Consider the following 15,767-nt stretch of genomic DNA (forward strand, 5'->3'; position numbering starts at 1 on the left):
GCCAGAGCAGTTAACCCCTGGAAGTAAGGGGCTGATGATGGCGTGACCAGCACGGGTATGCAGACATGACCATGTGAATACACCCTTGTTTGGAGAAGCCTGTCGTTAAGACCTCGTTACAATATACTTTTACCAAATTTAAAAATTATTACATGTTGGGTTATGTTGATTAAGATATGTTATATCCTTAATGTACAGAAAACACAGAGGTATTAGTTGCAAAAAAGGGAAAAAAAAGAAACAGGAAAAAAGTTCTATCGTGGCTTTGATGTAATCAACATCTGTCACCAGAATGAATTTGCTTTTGTTTAATTTCAAGGGCTCTTGTCCTTCTACTTTGCCCAATCAGTTTCAACTTCTGCCTCAGGCATTTCCCTATGTTGTTCTTTTTTTTTTTTTTTTTTTTTTAAGCAAATGCACAGGTTATTGCTTGTGAAATGTGAGCTGCTCTTCTGCTACACAGGTTACAGAGTTGGAGAGAACCTTTAATCTTTCCCATCCTATTTTTGAAGCTTGGATGTACCTTTGCAACACGGGGATTACAAAGTCAGTGTTTTATTAAGACATTTAGAATTATAATTACAAGTAAACATCTGTCGAACCACAGACATTACTTTGGATTGAAAAATGGGAACATTTGGTAATTAAAAGTAAAAAGCTATATATTCTTACCTAGTTGCATTGGTTGGATTCCATGTAGTGATTTTTAATACCTCACTTTAAACTTTATTCCACTGAATTTTCAGCAAAATTAATATTTGCAGAAGAAACAAAATTATTATATAATATTAAAATGATCTGGCAAGCCAAATTAAAGATTTCTAGCGTTTTACCCTCAAACACATATATACTAAGAAAATCTTCATGGTCATTCTTTTTTTAAGTTTATATATATAAAATCATATATTTAAAAATTAGTTATCTGAACAATGCTTTTGATTTTCTTTATTGTCCATATATGTTAAGGAGGATTTACTTTATCAAGAGCAAGTTGATTTATTTCCTAAATTAGTTGGATGTTAATTCTTGTAATCCTAAATAATTTTGGTACTGTGCTTCTGTCGATACTATTACTAAATTATTCTAAAATACGTTAAATTTATTTCTTAGCTCTTTTAAGATGTACACTTATATTAACTGTAGCTTAAAACTGTCATGAGGTTTATCCTTTGGTAACATTTTTTGCTAATTGCCAGGAAATTTGAAGTCTTTCATAAGTAAATACAAAAAAAAATGGTTGCTAACAGTCACATTTGATGAATCATGTAGATGAATACTTTTTTGCATGGCTACCCCATACCTCATTCATTGAAAACACAGCTGATAAATTGCTGTAACTGTTAAACAAGAAGCATTAGAAAAGGGCTTATTTGAGAGTTCATTTCCAACATCTCCCTTTAAAAATACTTCTTGACCAGAGGAAAATCACATTTAAATGACTAAAATCAACTTAATTAAGGGTCATTAATAGAGATACACATAAAAAACTCTACTCTGTGGGTGAAATGGGAGCATTTCATTATATAGTGTAGCATGCATGAACAGATAACAATTAAAATAGACCTAGAGTAAAAGGCTAATAAATATAGGGCACATTGTGCTGCAAAATCAGTCACTTAAAATGCTCCTACCCATCATCATACTTGAATTCTGTATGCAGCCCCTTTGGCTGGCTCGTTTAAAAGAAAAAGAAAATGTAATTTCCACATAAGATAAATTCATCTGCTAATTCACCAAAGCTCACAGTGCATATTTATATTATTAATACAAATTAAGGTCTGGAAGGTATGCAGAGGAATCCAGCGGCTCTGGCAGGACACGAGTGCATACAGATTGCACAGTGTGATTCACTGTCGAGTCAGAGGAGCAGTTGTCTGTAATTTTCTGTGCTCAGTACATCGTATCTGCTGCTGTGATTCAGTAATGCTGGTAATAATTCTCTGTATTGCAGCTGATAGTAAATATTCTGTTACTCATGGCAAGTGACGTAGGAGGAGGAGAGAAGAAATGCGTAAAGGGTCAACTTTGCATCCAGGCTGTGCTGGTGTGTTACCAGGCTACCTGGCTTCAAATACTGGGCTTGCTCCCATGGCTGCAGTTTCCATTGGCAGATGCACAAATCCCACGTTTATGAACTATCTTACAGTAATTAATATACACAGAAAGCTTAACAAAAAGGATGTGCTTGAGCACCAGTGTTGCAGAAGTAAATAAGGCACTGAGGAAAAGCTTTGATAGGTGTAAGGGATGGGGAGGAGGGAATATCTGAGCCAGACTTGGAGAATACAGCCAGTTGTTCCTGTCTCCAGTGATTGATGATGTTGCTATATCGAATTAGCTGTGAATATGGGAGCTTAAAAAATAAAAGCAGCTGTGGAGACATTAGGAAGGCCTTCTTAAGGAAGGAAGTGTGTGGATGGAGTCCAGATTTCATTATAAAACAGTAACTTCATTATATTTTAATGCCATTTTATTTCATTTTATTTTTACTTTGTAGGAGAATGTTTTCTGTTACAATTTTTTATATTTCAAATAAAGGTTTAGTTGTCCTGTATTTATAATTCTTGCAATGTATTTTAGATGTTGTATTATACAATGGTGATATTTATTTGGTTGTCGTATTTCTCCTGTTCAAGTAGTAGATATTTTTATATAAGTCTGGTTTATAATGAGTAGTTAGTAGAGCAACAACAGGCTACAGTACCTTATTATCCTGTTATCTTGTGACAACACTTGCAGTGTATCTTTGGGAGAATAGAGGTAAAAATTCTATTCCAAATAAAAAGGTATCCCTTCTGAATGTGGGATAGTTGATAGGTACGCACCCATGAACATCAACTCATTTAATGTATTTAAGAGTGTGTATTTGGGACAATTGGAGCTTTATTGTTGAGTAATTGATGAGCACACTTGCACCTTTTCTTCCCCAATTAAACTTCTACACAGTAGACTAGGTGCCCAGGCAGCATGCCACGCGTCAAGGAGAGCATTTGAAGTACACATTCACATATTGATATCCACGTGGGCTTTAACTGACCACATTAGTGAGTGTGGGTTTTCAATATATTTATAATACCCTCAGCTGTGGTAAGAGCAAGGTGCTACCACTGTGCTCTGTAAAAGAGGTACTTTAGCTTATGCTGGCAGCCTCACTGCTACTTCTGATGGCCCAAAAGTTGCTGCCTCAGCAGATTCTGTGCTTCAGATGTGTGCAAACCAGCCGGGGAGTTTGTAGGATTTCAATGTGCTTATAGGTTGTGCAGGTTAGATGGCCCAGATTTTATTATTTTAATTAGACAATTATTTTTTTTTTCTTTTGAAGGAGAACGTAGGAAGGCAGTAGATGATGAGGCTATTGATTAAATGATAATTAAAACACCACCCAACCAATCCACCCTCTTGTTAACTGTGCAGCTCCGCTTCCATGGAGACACTTGAAGCAGGCAACTTCCATTGGGGTACCTAGGTGATACTGAAAACTTGGCCTGAGCCTCAATCTCCAACTCTGCCTTATTACTTATAAACAATTTTTAAAAACAGTAAAAATTTGCTTGCATTGAGTAAAAGTCTCTACAACCTTTCAGGTGTTAAACAAATTCAGACATTGATAACTAAACGGAGCACTGATGAGCGCGCAAAGAGACAGTTGGGAACGTTGCTAAAGCAACCCCCATGCAACTGTTTCATACATTCTGGGTTTTGGAGCTCCAAAAAAGGTGCGTAAGTTGGATCTCCTGTATATCATGGAATGGTGTAAAAGGGCTGTCTATGAAGCCAAGTGTGCATGTGGAAGGATAATTTCTGCATCTGGACATGATAAATGTATCCAAATGAAAGGAAGGAAGGTCGTCTTCTGAAAACAAAAATCATTTTTACATAGTTACAAAATATTTCTTATTTCTTATTTTCTGTGGTATAAAAATGTTTAGTTACTTCTGTTTAAATGAAAACACTTTCTTTATACTGAAGAGTAATTATTTTTATGGGTTACTTGCCACAAAAGATTGCGTTTGTGTTTGTATGCATAGGACATTTTTCAGAAGCAGATTAAATATTATGTGAAACTTATGTTTCAGAAAAAACCTCCGTTTAGATTGTAGAATGTTTGAGTAATGGAAATATGCACTTCGTGTAATTGTAGTTTAATTGGGCAGTGTCAATAATCCTTTTGAATTTAGTATATTTCCTGGTTTTGATGCTAGCATTGTCTTTTCTGATGCATTATTTTGGTTTTGATATCTCTGACAACCTTTGGGCCTCAGTGCCCTTTTTACCCTTTTTTTTTTTGAGAGGAGGCAAAATGTGTCACTGCCAAACAACTAACGTCGAGCAATAAATACTCTGATGAACTGTCATGCCAAATTCCCATGTGAATTAAATGAAAATCTGATTCAAATATTCCAAATCAATTACAAATTTTAATCCCTTCAATTGTCTTCGGCCAAGATTAAAAATATCTCTTGAAGTTTGTTCTGTTGCCCTGCTAGGCAGGACAAATTGAACACCGTTCTTTGTGTCTTGGCACAAATGACAAGCACAACATTAATTTGGTTATGCTCAAATCTGTGACCAATACTGCAAAAATACAGGTGAAAATATGGTCTGAAAGCAACATTAAATAATTTTTTCTCTCCCCTTTTCTTGCTATTGTCCCTTATTTGCCATTTCTCCAAGCCTTGAACAGTGTAGCTTCTAGCTGTGCAAACGGCTACAAGCAGGGGCAGTTGGAGCGTCACTCCTGGCTGTAAGCTTTGGAGGATTTACCCACGCTACTTTTTAATGCATCAAATCAAAACAGATCTGGTGTTTTATAAAGCTCCAAAGTATTGTTTAAGTTTTTTGTTCTCATTGCTTCTCAGTGTTAATGCTCTTTCTTTAACAGTACAAGATTTGAACAATTTGAACTACCCTTGGCTACTACATGAGTTCTGTGGTTTGTTCTACATGATGCCCTTCTATTTGCATGCTTTCCATTTGGTAATGTGGTAGTATAAAAAAATGCTAACCATTTTTAACTTATCTCTTAACAGGTTCTGTAACTGGCTGCAACGTAATACTTTCTTCATGTAGTCGTATCTACCTGCACAGGCAGTCAAGCAATCAACAGCGAAGATGCTTCTTTTTTCAGGGACAAAGAAGGTCTGCTTATAGTATTGTTTGGCCAGCCACAGTTTCTCCAGCTCACCCGGTTCCTAAGGTACTGCAATTTCTATTACCTAATCTGTGCTTCAGTCAGTATAGACTTCGACTGCAGGCGTGATCAAGTGTACTCGTTGTCTGACAGCTGGGGATTTGGATCACCGTCCTGTTGCTTGGTCTGGTATTTGAAATAGGAGTGCTGGTGAGAGTAGTTTTCAGCTGCCTACCACATTAAACACAGTGGCATATCTAGTTATTAGAGAGTTTAAATCTGGGGCTTGTTCAGTTATGGTAATATAAACATGGAATATTATAATCATCTGTCAACACTTAACACTTCTGAGTCCAGATTCTCATTTTGGACAATTATACACAGTCCTACCAAAAGTCAGTAGGAATTATTCATTATCATCTGAGTCCTTTTCTGTATAAATCTCTAGCAAGCTAATTATAAAAATGTTTATATTTTGCTGAAGGTTTTGTTGCATAGTTATGTCAGATTTAGGAAGAGAACGTACAATACCTGCTGGTAGCTGCTCTGCAACCCCACTGCACATTCTAAACTCATCTTTACTGTCCCTCAGTATTTTTTTTTTCTTGGAATATATACTTTTATTTTTATTTACTTTACAGCCAAAAGGAATTTTTCATGCAATTTTAACATATGTTCCACTTATGGTTTCCTTTTTTTTCCCTCCTTTTTTCCCACCCTTTCCCCCCCGTTTTTGGGGTTTTTTTTTTAATGTTTAATTACAGCATACAGATTAACTGTTTAGTACCTTTCCTTTAGCCAAAAGAAAACCAAAGTATCCTTTCTAAACAGTGCTTTTCAGGATGTGTATTAGTACTTTTTTAAGTTTTACTTTTCATTTGATTATAGATTTCTTGTCAAAATATAGAGCACTTCCATGGGCCAGAAATACTAACACTAAAAAGTTGTTAGATAGGAAAGCAGATAAGGATGGTGCATATAGGGCCCTTACACTTAAGAGGCTGTGGAAGCTCTGTGTGCAGGGAGACCATAGTGTTACTTGCTTTATATATTTTCAAAAGTTTAAAAATTTTAGAACTTACAAACTATTTTTCTGTACTTAGATGCTTCTTTTAGGGTGAAGAGGGAGAAATATGTTGTCATACTGAAAAGTTGTCTTCACAGATCAGAGTTCTCAGACTGTCTAAAAATCAGTCCAGTTCTTCAACTCTGAAAACTTGAGGGCAAAGTTACTGCTTTATACAGAGTATGCCAGAAATCGCATTGAAAAAACGTTTTTTTTTCAAGATGTTGTTGTGAAACTGTATACATAGACATTTGAATATATGCTGCTTTAGGCTTCTCTGTTAACAGATCTTACAGGTCATCAGGGTCAGGTCTCAGCAGTTACTAGATAAGTGCTCTCCAAGGGGAAAGCAAGGATGCTGCTGTGTATGGAGTTGCTAATCCAGCAAATGGTGGTGGGTTTTTTTTCTAAATTAAGTCCCAGACTACTGCAATAGGATGTTGTTAGGGTTGATATGCCGTTAACTTGAGTGAAATGTAAATCTGAAATTCTGTTAATGTAAGTCCACTGAAGATAGTTTCTCTTTTTATCAGAGTAGAAATGAAATACCTGTAGGAACAACAGTAGTCTTCCTACTGAAGTCCCGCTAGAGGTAACTGATTGCCCCACTCTACTCCTACACCCAGCTGTTGTATGGTCTTGTTGTGTACAGCCCAAGTCCCCACTTTGTTTTATGCCTGTCAGCTTGATTCTGTATGTTGTGAAGTCAGTGCAAAACTCACTCTGTGCCAGCGTCACAGAGAATCAGCCTGGCTGGGGTGGGTGAAGGGACTCCTCTCCAGCCAGTGAAACAGCCCATGACCCTCTGAGACAAAGTACATTTCCATCTCTGTGCAAGATGTTACTGTTTTTATTAGTTTGTTGTGTTTATACACACATCATTAAATTGTTGTGGATTAAAAAAAAAAACAGAAATGACATTTTTACCTCTATATTGGGGCTGAGAACTTAATGTGTGGAAAAAATTAAGTTTATTACACTTTCCTGGACACAGCAAATTGGAATAGCCTTGCACAGTGTTGTAGATAGACAAACTTGGATACAACGTATGAACTAGATTAATAAGTAAAAACCTGTAAATTAAAGTAAATTAAATCCTATGGTTCTTAGTCAAAAAGCAATCTCATAGAATTTAATAGTTTTATCTGAACAAGAAGCTAAGGATTTGATCAGTTTTATTTTTGACCCTAATTCTGTATGTTTGTCCCGTCAGTTCCAGTGTTTAGATGCCTTTTGTAGAAATGTGCCTTTTTTCAAAAGAAAATAAAGAGTTTTAAAGTCTGTTTCTCACAGTTTTAAAACTTGCGGCCGTCTGTGGTGGAAGGCGGCTGTGGTATCTGGGGTCTCAGCACTGGAAGGTTAACAGAATGTAAGTCGGTAGTAACAGGCGATGTTAAGTTCAAAAGGGCAGTGGAAGAAATACTGAGGCAGCCTTGAGGGTTTGCCCTGATGGCTTAGGAAGGTCGATACTACGACAGAAAGGGCAAGCTGCCATGAAGCAGGAGGCAATATCTGAGAAAATGATCCCATTGTCATGCTCAGTTTTCTGATCTTCATTTTCAATCCTTTTTCTCCAAGCACATAAAGAAGCCAGACTATGTGACGACAGGCATTGTACCAGACTGGGGAGACGACATAGAAATTAAGAATGAAGATCAGATTCAAGGGCTTCGTCAAGCTTGTCAGTTGGCCCGTCATGTCCTGCTTCTGGCTGGAAAGGGCTTAAAGGTAACAATTACAGAAGTCCCATAGCAGCTTGGATGTCTTTTTATGCTTTCACTTATTTGGGGTTTTTTTTCCTAATTTTTTTTACTTTCCCTTAATGTGCATCCAACTTTAAGTTAGATACTGAAAAAATAAGGATTTATTAACTTTTTATTTAGTCCATGATATGCCTGTTTAATTACTTCTGTATTTTGGACCCGTGTAGTACTTTGAGTGAGTTGCTGGCTCAGGTGTAATCTCTCTCTGTCTGTAATCTCCCTCTGTTCAGACTGCCAAATCATGTGAGTTTCTCATAAGGCCCACGCTACATTTTTTCCTTTCATTTCACAGCCCATCTTCTCTGTACATCATGCTTTCCAGCTCTGCATGTGTGCAAGTCCGAAGGACTGGGCTGCCTCCTCCATTCCTGTCCACCCTTCAGCCCCTTGCTGTCCCCCAGGGTCCAGTGCAACTCACAGAGCTGCTGTTGGAAAAAACAGCTGCCAAATTCCACACAATTTTCCAGAGTGCATTGATAATAAAGCCTCATGGTTTCCAGTAATGTTTCTACAGTATGCTTTTTGGGATATCTCCCAGGTTAAAATGTACTGGGAGGAGCCTACTACCAGGTTTTGCAGATGAAGGAGTGCTTTTCTTAGCCTTGCCTTGGTATTTCATGTAATAGCATACTAGATAGGTTAAAATGGGTTGAGTACCTATGAGATGCAGAGGTAGATGGGGACTGTAGGTCAATGTCATTGACTTACAATGGGAAAAAATTATCAGTTTACTGTGCATTTTTCTTTCACCTATCATCATGCTTTCCCAGAGGTTTAATTCTGGAGCAATAACAAAACTGTCTGAAGCTTTAATCTTACATATGCTTGTGCATGTATAACTTCCTCATGTGCAATTATTTCCCAGTACAGTAAAACTTACTTATGTAAAGTTAAGGGCATCAGGGTGCAGAGTGGGTTTTGAATGAGAGCAGTTTTTCACTAATACTCTCTGGTTGTTATCATGTGTAAAATACACATGTATGCAGCACAGCGTAGCTTGTGATGTAGTTCATAGGATGTGCAAAATCATACATAACAACAAAATACTACATACAAGTAATGAACTTGTTGGAGCAAGAAGGTATGTAAGGTAAGAATTACATGAGCAGGAGCTGTGGATTGAGAGGGAGGTAGCACCTGGAGTTGCAGTGCCGAGGCCGCTGCCTGGGTCAGCTGCAGAGAGGTGGTGAGCTCTGTTTTACACCAGTAAGTGTTTGGCCAAGACTCCCCTGACTAGGAGGATACTCTAAAACCCTCCCTCATCAGCAGGGAGCGTCTTCTGCTTTCCAGCCTGATGCTGCGCGTGGCCAGTTCATACCCATTTGTTCTTGTGCCAACACCGCTCTTTAATTTAAACAGCTTCCTGCCTTTCCTTGAGTCTGTCCCCTTCACGCAGTAATAGAGCTATTACAGCTTTTAGTGTGCCAGACTAAACAGACTGAGCTCTTTTAGGCTATTCTCATATGGTAAACTCTTCACTCCTATTTTATCTGAAGAGCCCCATCCCTCCACCTGTTCCTGTTGTCTTGCTGAACTCTCCTTGCACGCAGCCCTCCAAACCATCTCTCGCGTTTGCTTTAGCTAATGACAGTAACATCCCCCAGTGTAACAAAGGTGCATTGTAATGCATGGGTGCAGAGAGACAAAGTTTGGGCTAAGTGTGGTTTTGATATTACCTTATACTGCCTGTGGGACTTATATGGTATTATATATGACAGCATTTCCTGGGTTTGAGTTAAAGATTTGGGAATAAAGCAACAAATTCTATGACACAGAAGTGTTTTGTTAGATACTATCAGACTGTCCTGTCCCAGATAAGGGATGAGGTGTGCAGTAGGTACCTCCCCAACAGTGTCCAGCTAGCAAAAGCTCCTTCAGAAGTATAGCAGATACAGTTAAAAGCAGAACTTTTCACAGCCTGCCATGCAGAGAGCAAAGATCTGTCTGCTGAGTGTCCAAAAGCCACATTGAATTCCTTGAGCAGAGCAGTGGCAGACAACCCCCCCATCAGGTATGTAGCGGTTCAGTTTGTCTGTGGGCTGAAGATGATAGATGGATGAGTGAAGGCAGGAGCAACAAACCTGTATTTGTCCAGAACCAATGGCTGCAATATCCAATACAGAAAGCGCACCAGGGCTGTGGCCGCCACCCCAGCGCAGAGGCTGCGATGGCTACAGCAAAGCAGGGGGGTTGCACAGTAACCCCAAATCCTGGTCTTGAGCCAGTTCATTGCTTCTCATCTGCCCAACCATGTTTTTTGTGCTGAACAAGATGCAAACTGAGCAAATAGACCTGGTTTTATCCTCAGCACAGTACACAAGTGCACTCCACTGTATTCACTATGCATGATCATGGAATATTTCAATATATGGAGAAGCATGCCTCCTGCGCCATAGCCTATATTCCACGTGTTACTAAAACGTCCTCCAAAATCACAGCTACTGTACTGTATGTGTGCGAAGTATGATTTTCAAAGGCTCAAAACTCATTCAAATCAAAATCAATTTGCAGAGGAACCCTCAAAGGCACTTATTTTCAATGAGGGAGGTTTCCCTACCACATTTCAAATTTCAGCTCTAACCGTTCCAGAGACAGAGTTGATCCAAAAGGAAGGCGAGAAGAATGTTATTTTAAGCGTGTGCGTTTTCCACTCTATGGATACTCAGAAAATGGCTGAATGATTTATGAGAGGGTTTTTTTAATATGGAACGTTGTGAGAAAAAGATAAATCTAGAAAATGTCAAGCATAAAAATTAAGTTTTCTAAAAATTATGGATAAGAGCTTGTAGATTCACTGTGATCATCCAGGCTATGGAGCCTTTAAGTAAAATATCCGCTCGATTTGAAGCCAAATATTCAAATATATTATTAAATTAAAGAATACTTGGAAAACAATTCCATAAAATGTACAAGTACATTATGATAAATGTACTGGGCAGTTAAAAGAATTAAGATCCTTTCTTTTACAAATAAAAAGGGAAAGTAATGTTGTGTTTTAAAGGACTGAAAGCATTGAAACCAGACATTTCTATAGCAGCTACTGAAACAAGATGCCATGGAAAATTGGTGTCTTTGAGAAACCAAATGTGGAAAAAAGAACGGAAAGGAAGTAGACAGTATTTTAGGTTTTCTAGGAACCTTTGAGTGCTCATTTCTACTGCATGCTTTATTTAAGACCTTTTTCTCTTTAAAAAAATAAGGTCCAATATATCAATAAAGTATATCAGACAGTTTAGTGTTTTGTATCAAAGCAGCGTATTTGAAACATCCAAGATTTCATTGAAATATGTGGCTGCAATCACATTCAGTAAATGTGAGAAACTATCTTTGCTTTTTTAACAGGATCTTATGTTTGATATTTTAGGTTGGCATGACAACTGAAGAAATAGATTCCATTGTTCATCATGAAATAATCAGACAGAATGCCTATCCGTCACCTCTGGGCTATGGAGGTTTTCCAAAATCTGTTTGTACTTCTGTAAACAACGTGGTATGTCATGGTATTCCTGACAGGTATTTCCCCAGTAACTTACATTTTACACTGGGAATAAAAATGTTAAACTGAAATTAATAAATTGTGTTTAATATTGAACATACTTCAGCTTAACTAAATGTCATACATAAACAAATTGCAGATGCATATCATTTTACCACACGATGCTGATAAATGTTACAGAAATGTATGTGAAGTAGAAAAAAAATCATTCTGTTTGTCCAGACACTTAAAAAAAATAGCATAATGCCTGTAGAGTTAAGGGGGGGGAACCAAACAGTAGAGTCTGATTCTTTTTTTCCTCCAGCAAAGTAAGTGTAGGGTAAGGAATAAATTTATTTGAATTTATGTGCTTTTTTATTTTTTGTTATTTGCAATACATTCAGCTACTCACAAAGTAAAACATGAACCCTAGTGAGAGAAAAAGAATAAATGTAATGGTAGATTTTTCAGATGTTGATATATTTTTCTGGTAGTTGTTTCTCATTATTTTATATTCAGCTACACTTGTTCTCTAAGTAGTGAGTGCTGAACATTAAAAATGGTTATTCTGTTTGCCTCTGCTTTCCTCTATCACAAAATATCTACCCCCTGATTTTTTATGTATGTGTCATTAGGTGTTTATTCTTATATTCCCTTTGTTGGGAACTGTCTGTCACCATTTTTTTTTCCTTCTGTTTATGTTTCAGTCGACCTCTTCAGGATGGAGATATTATCAACATTGATGTCACGGTGAGTAATTCATATAAAAAAATAGTCTTTGATCAACTTTAGAATCACTAGTAGCAACAGGAAGAATAGTGGATTGGAGATGGGGGATGCACAGATGGATGTGCTGTTTACTTCTGAGCCAAGGCACAAGCAGCTGGTTTCCTTTTTTGTTTTTAACTGTGTGTTTATTCCAGCTAGACCCAGGCCTGACTTGAATTTAGGACTGGAATCAGATGCACTGAGATCAATGTTGGCCTAAGTGAAATGTCAACCCAATCCTGCTATGTGTCATGTTTTTGAGAAGGTGTAATTGTTATTGATCCACTGTGTAGTTAATGCAGAGCACCACAGTACTGGGCAGCAGCTGAAGATAGATATGTATGAGATGAGCTAACATGAAGAAAGCCAGCATTTTTCCTTCACTCTGCCAAGATTGATCTTCCTCTTCCTGCTGATTTTGAGTGGGGCCTGTCATTATCTTACTCTGTCATTAGAGGCTACATTGGCCTGTGTATGTCAGTCTATTTGGACAGCAACTCTTTTGCTAGCAGTGTTCCCTACATTTATTAAAATCCCCAAAGGTAGTGTTGTATTCCATTTCTGGTATAAAAGCCCTGAACCTTTTGCACAGAAACAGAAATAGTGTGATATAACCGTGACTTAATATTTCCAGCGAATGGTCAATTATAGCTATTTAAATAAACACTGGCTGGATTTTCTTAGGAGCAAGAAAGTACAGAAACTGGAAAGCTAATTCTTGTTTCATTTATGAAAAAAAAATGTTTCTTGCAGAAGCTTTTTTTCCTTTTACTGTGCAAGTTTTTATTTTCCCAAAGTGCTGTTTATTTCTAATATGAACACAGACATCTTTTGAATCCCACCATTATTTTACAATAATATGTCACATACAAGGGAGTAACATCTCATAAAAACAAGCTTTTTTAATCATTAAAGAAACTCTTGGTAACTTGATACTATTTTCCATGGGCCCAAATTTCATACTGGCAGAAGCAAAGAAATCTCCAGCAGACCTACCTCTGAGCATGAGATTCAAGCTTTTTAAAATATTTTTTCTATTAAAATTAGGGTCAGTGACCTTTTTCCCATGGTATACTCATGTGTGATCCAGAACTGCGTTTGGTTTGGGGTTTTTTTTAATCTTTCTAAATTCTTCCCCATCTCCATACTTTCTAATTGTAGAATTCTGACTATCAGATTTACACAGAGTGATCTGTCATTTTTAAAGTATATATTTGGCCTACGTTTTTACTTTGGTGAACTGGTGTAACTTTGCTCTTTTTATTAGACTAAATCAGTGTGCAACAGCTAATGATTTAACATCTGATTTCTGTGTATCTCATTAAGGTTCATTTTATTTTTTATCTGTCCGCATAATAATGGTGCCTTAAATTTTTTTTTAAAAAGGTATAGATCCATATCACAGCTACTTTCTATTAAAAACTAAGTGAAACATTTTTATATTAACATGGTGTGTGTATCTTTTACACTCTGCTTTACCAATAATGTTTGACTAGATGATACTGGTCTTTTTGAAGACATTTTTTTTTCTTTTTACCCTCATAAAATAAAATAAATCTTGATGTTTCTATGAATGTGAAGATTCCTGCAAGGATGGGAATTGCTGGTTAGCTTTGTAAGATTTTTTTTTTTTTAATCATTTAAAACTGAACTGTGCTGTGTTTAATAATTGCTCAGTTCAAAATAGCTGAGGAAAAACCTACTACTTTTCAGCATTGCTAACTGATCGTTTAGCTTATTTTTAATGAGCAAAACTGGGACATTTAACAGGTGGACAGAATAAAAATCAAAGTAAATATTGCACAATAAATTGTTTATAATTGTGTACAGGTTCTATAAAGTGATTAAATAATCTAGTTATTAAGTGTAAACACTTTACACTATGTACAAGTCCTTTGAAGAAAAATCCATTTTTGCACAATTAAGATGGTAGATTTTCATAGATGAAATACAAATCTTATTGGTTTGAATCATGTAGTCTTTAAAATGTATTTCAGTGTAGAAACAATAGCATTATCCATCACTGAATCGTCAGCATAGTGCAATTTTCAGCCAGCCATTACCAGGTTAATGTTTCTTACAACTTGGTTCTTCCATTGACTTTTAAGGAATTAGCGTGTTACAGTTGCTGTGGTTGTAGCTTATTAACGTCAAAAATATGTAATTACTGTTGATGGGCTGCAGTAAATATTATTTTTTTTTTTAAGCTCTCCTATGTTTAAAATCTGTATTTGTTTTTCCAGGATGATGATGTTTAGCACTGGGGTTTTGTGTGTAGTGCTTGCTAGACCTAAAAATGAACTAGTTCAGTTTAAGTATGAACTAAATTAAAACCTGCCCAATGGGCAGTAAATAAAAAAAAAAAGATTTAGTGGCAGAGTCTGGACTGGCAGAGGAAGGTGTAGAGCAGGGGATTGCAGCCTCTCTCTGTGCCAGGGTGGTGGCAACACGGTTGGGCCCTTGCTGGTGCCCACCTTTCTTTAAAACACCCCTCACTCCTAACTGCCTGCATTTTCTTCACGTCTCGGCCTGAACGCAAACCTGGCCTTGGGATAAACTGTCTGTAGCCAATTTATTTTTTTTGTTTAGTTTGGAATTGACCAAGAAGAATGTAAGTCTGTCTTTCACAAATAGCTCACCAGTGGCAAAAGTTCAGTGCTTTTTGCTTTGTGAGTTATTAGTCCTAGAAGAATAGCTGCCCACTGTTCAGGGGAAAAAAATGTTTTAGAAAATCAAAACTGTGCACCATTACAATTTGTCTTTCTGTAGGGAAATTTGGCTTGGTCTTAAAATTATGTGTCTGCCTGCTGTACTGCAGAGCTGCAAACCCCATTTTAATGGGGCGTTGCAGAGCTCCATAGCAAAGATCCAGGGTTTCCTGTGCCCGGCAGAGAATTTCTGGAGAGCTGAGTTTTAAAGCCTATGAAATGTCAAAAAAAAAAAAAAAAAAAAAAAGGTAGTACCTCATAAATTCAACAGGGTGCTATGTTTTCAGCATGTGAAACTTTGTGGTGCCAGAATGGTACATTTATTCTCTTTGAAAATTAATCTCTGGAAATCAGAAGTAAAATCCAATGTTAATGCCACATTGTATTTTAAAAATTAGATGAAAGAAAACATGGAACGGTGGGCATTGGATTTGGCCCGTGCTTTCTGTGTGGCTGCCTCTGGATGTTGGCAGCAGCACGCGCTTCTCACCCAGCTGCACACAGCATCACCTCAAAACCCCTCTGGGGACACTGGCTGCGGAGGGATGGGTCTCACTGCAGCCACCAGTAGGGCTCCCAGCACGCATGGCCAGCACCGGGGCTTGATGTCCTACCCCTGCTGGGTCCAAGCAGGTCCTCTGCCCCAGAGGTGCGCAGCTGGGGCAGGTGGACACCTGAGGACCCCCTTCAGCCCATGCACGGCCCCTATCTGTCTTCTTGCATACAGCCCAGTTAGTCTTGCATCTTGTGGTTGAGCAATGTCATTGTCGGGTGCACTTCTGGACAGAGACGCACAACTTTTGCATTTCTTGAATTTTTAATTGTCAGCCCTTGTGGTGCACCTTGCAACCTTTCA

The 15,767-nt window shown here is 37.6% G+C and overlaps 1 protein-coding gene across 4 annotated transcripts in view; it reads left to right on the forward strand.

Annotated features, from left to right (window-relative positions):
• METAP1D (methionyl aminopeptidase type 1D, mitochondrial) overlaps positions 1–15,767 on the forward strand; it is a 47,930-nt gene that overhangs the window by 20,957 nt on the left and 11,206 nt on the right. For all 4 annotated transcript variants that reach the window (XM_064451594.1, XM_064451591.1, XM_064451592.1 and 1 more), the window contains 4 exons: positions 5,031–5,197; positions 7,776–7,925; positions 11,325–11,473; positions 12,143–12,185. In XM_064451594.1, coding sequence (XP_064307664.1) covers positions 5,031–5,197; positions 7,776–7,925; positions 11,325–11,473; positions 12,143–12,185 — 509 coding nt within the window. The remainder of the gene's footprint in view (positions 1–5,030; positions 5,198–7,775; positions 7,926–11,324; positions 11,474–12,142; positions 12,186–15,767) is intronic.

The sequence above is a fragment of the Phalacrocorax carbo genome, chromosome 5 (assembly GCF_963921805.1).
Source record: "Phalacrocorax carbo chromosome 5, bPhaCar2.1, whole genome shotgun sequence".
Classification (NCBI taxonomy): domain Eukaryota; kingdom Metazoa; phylum Chordata; class Aves; order Suliformes; family Phalacrocoracidae; genus Phalacrocorax; species Phalacrocorax carbo.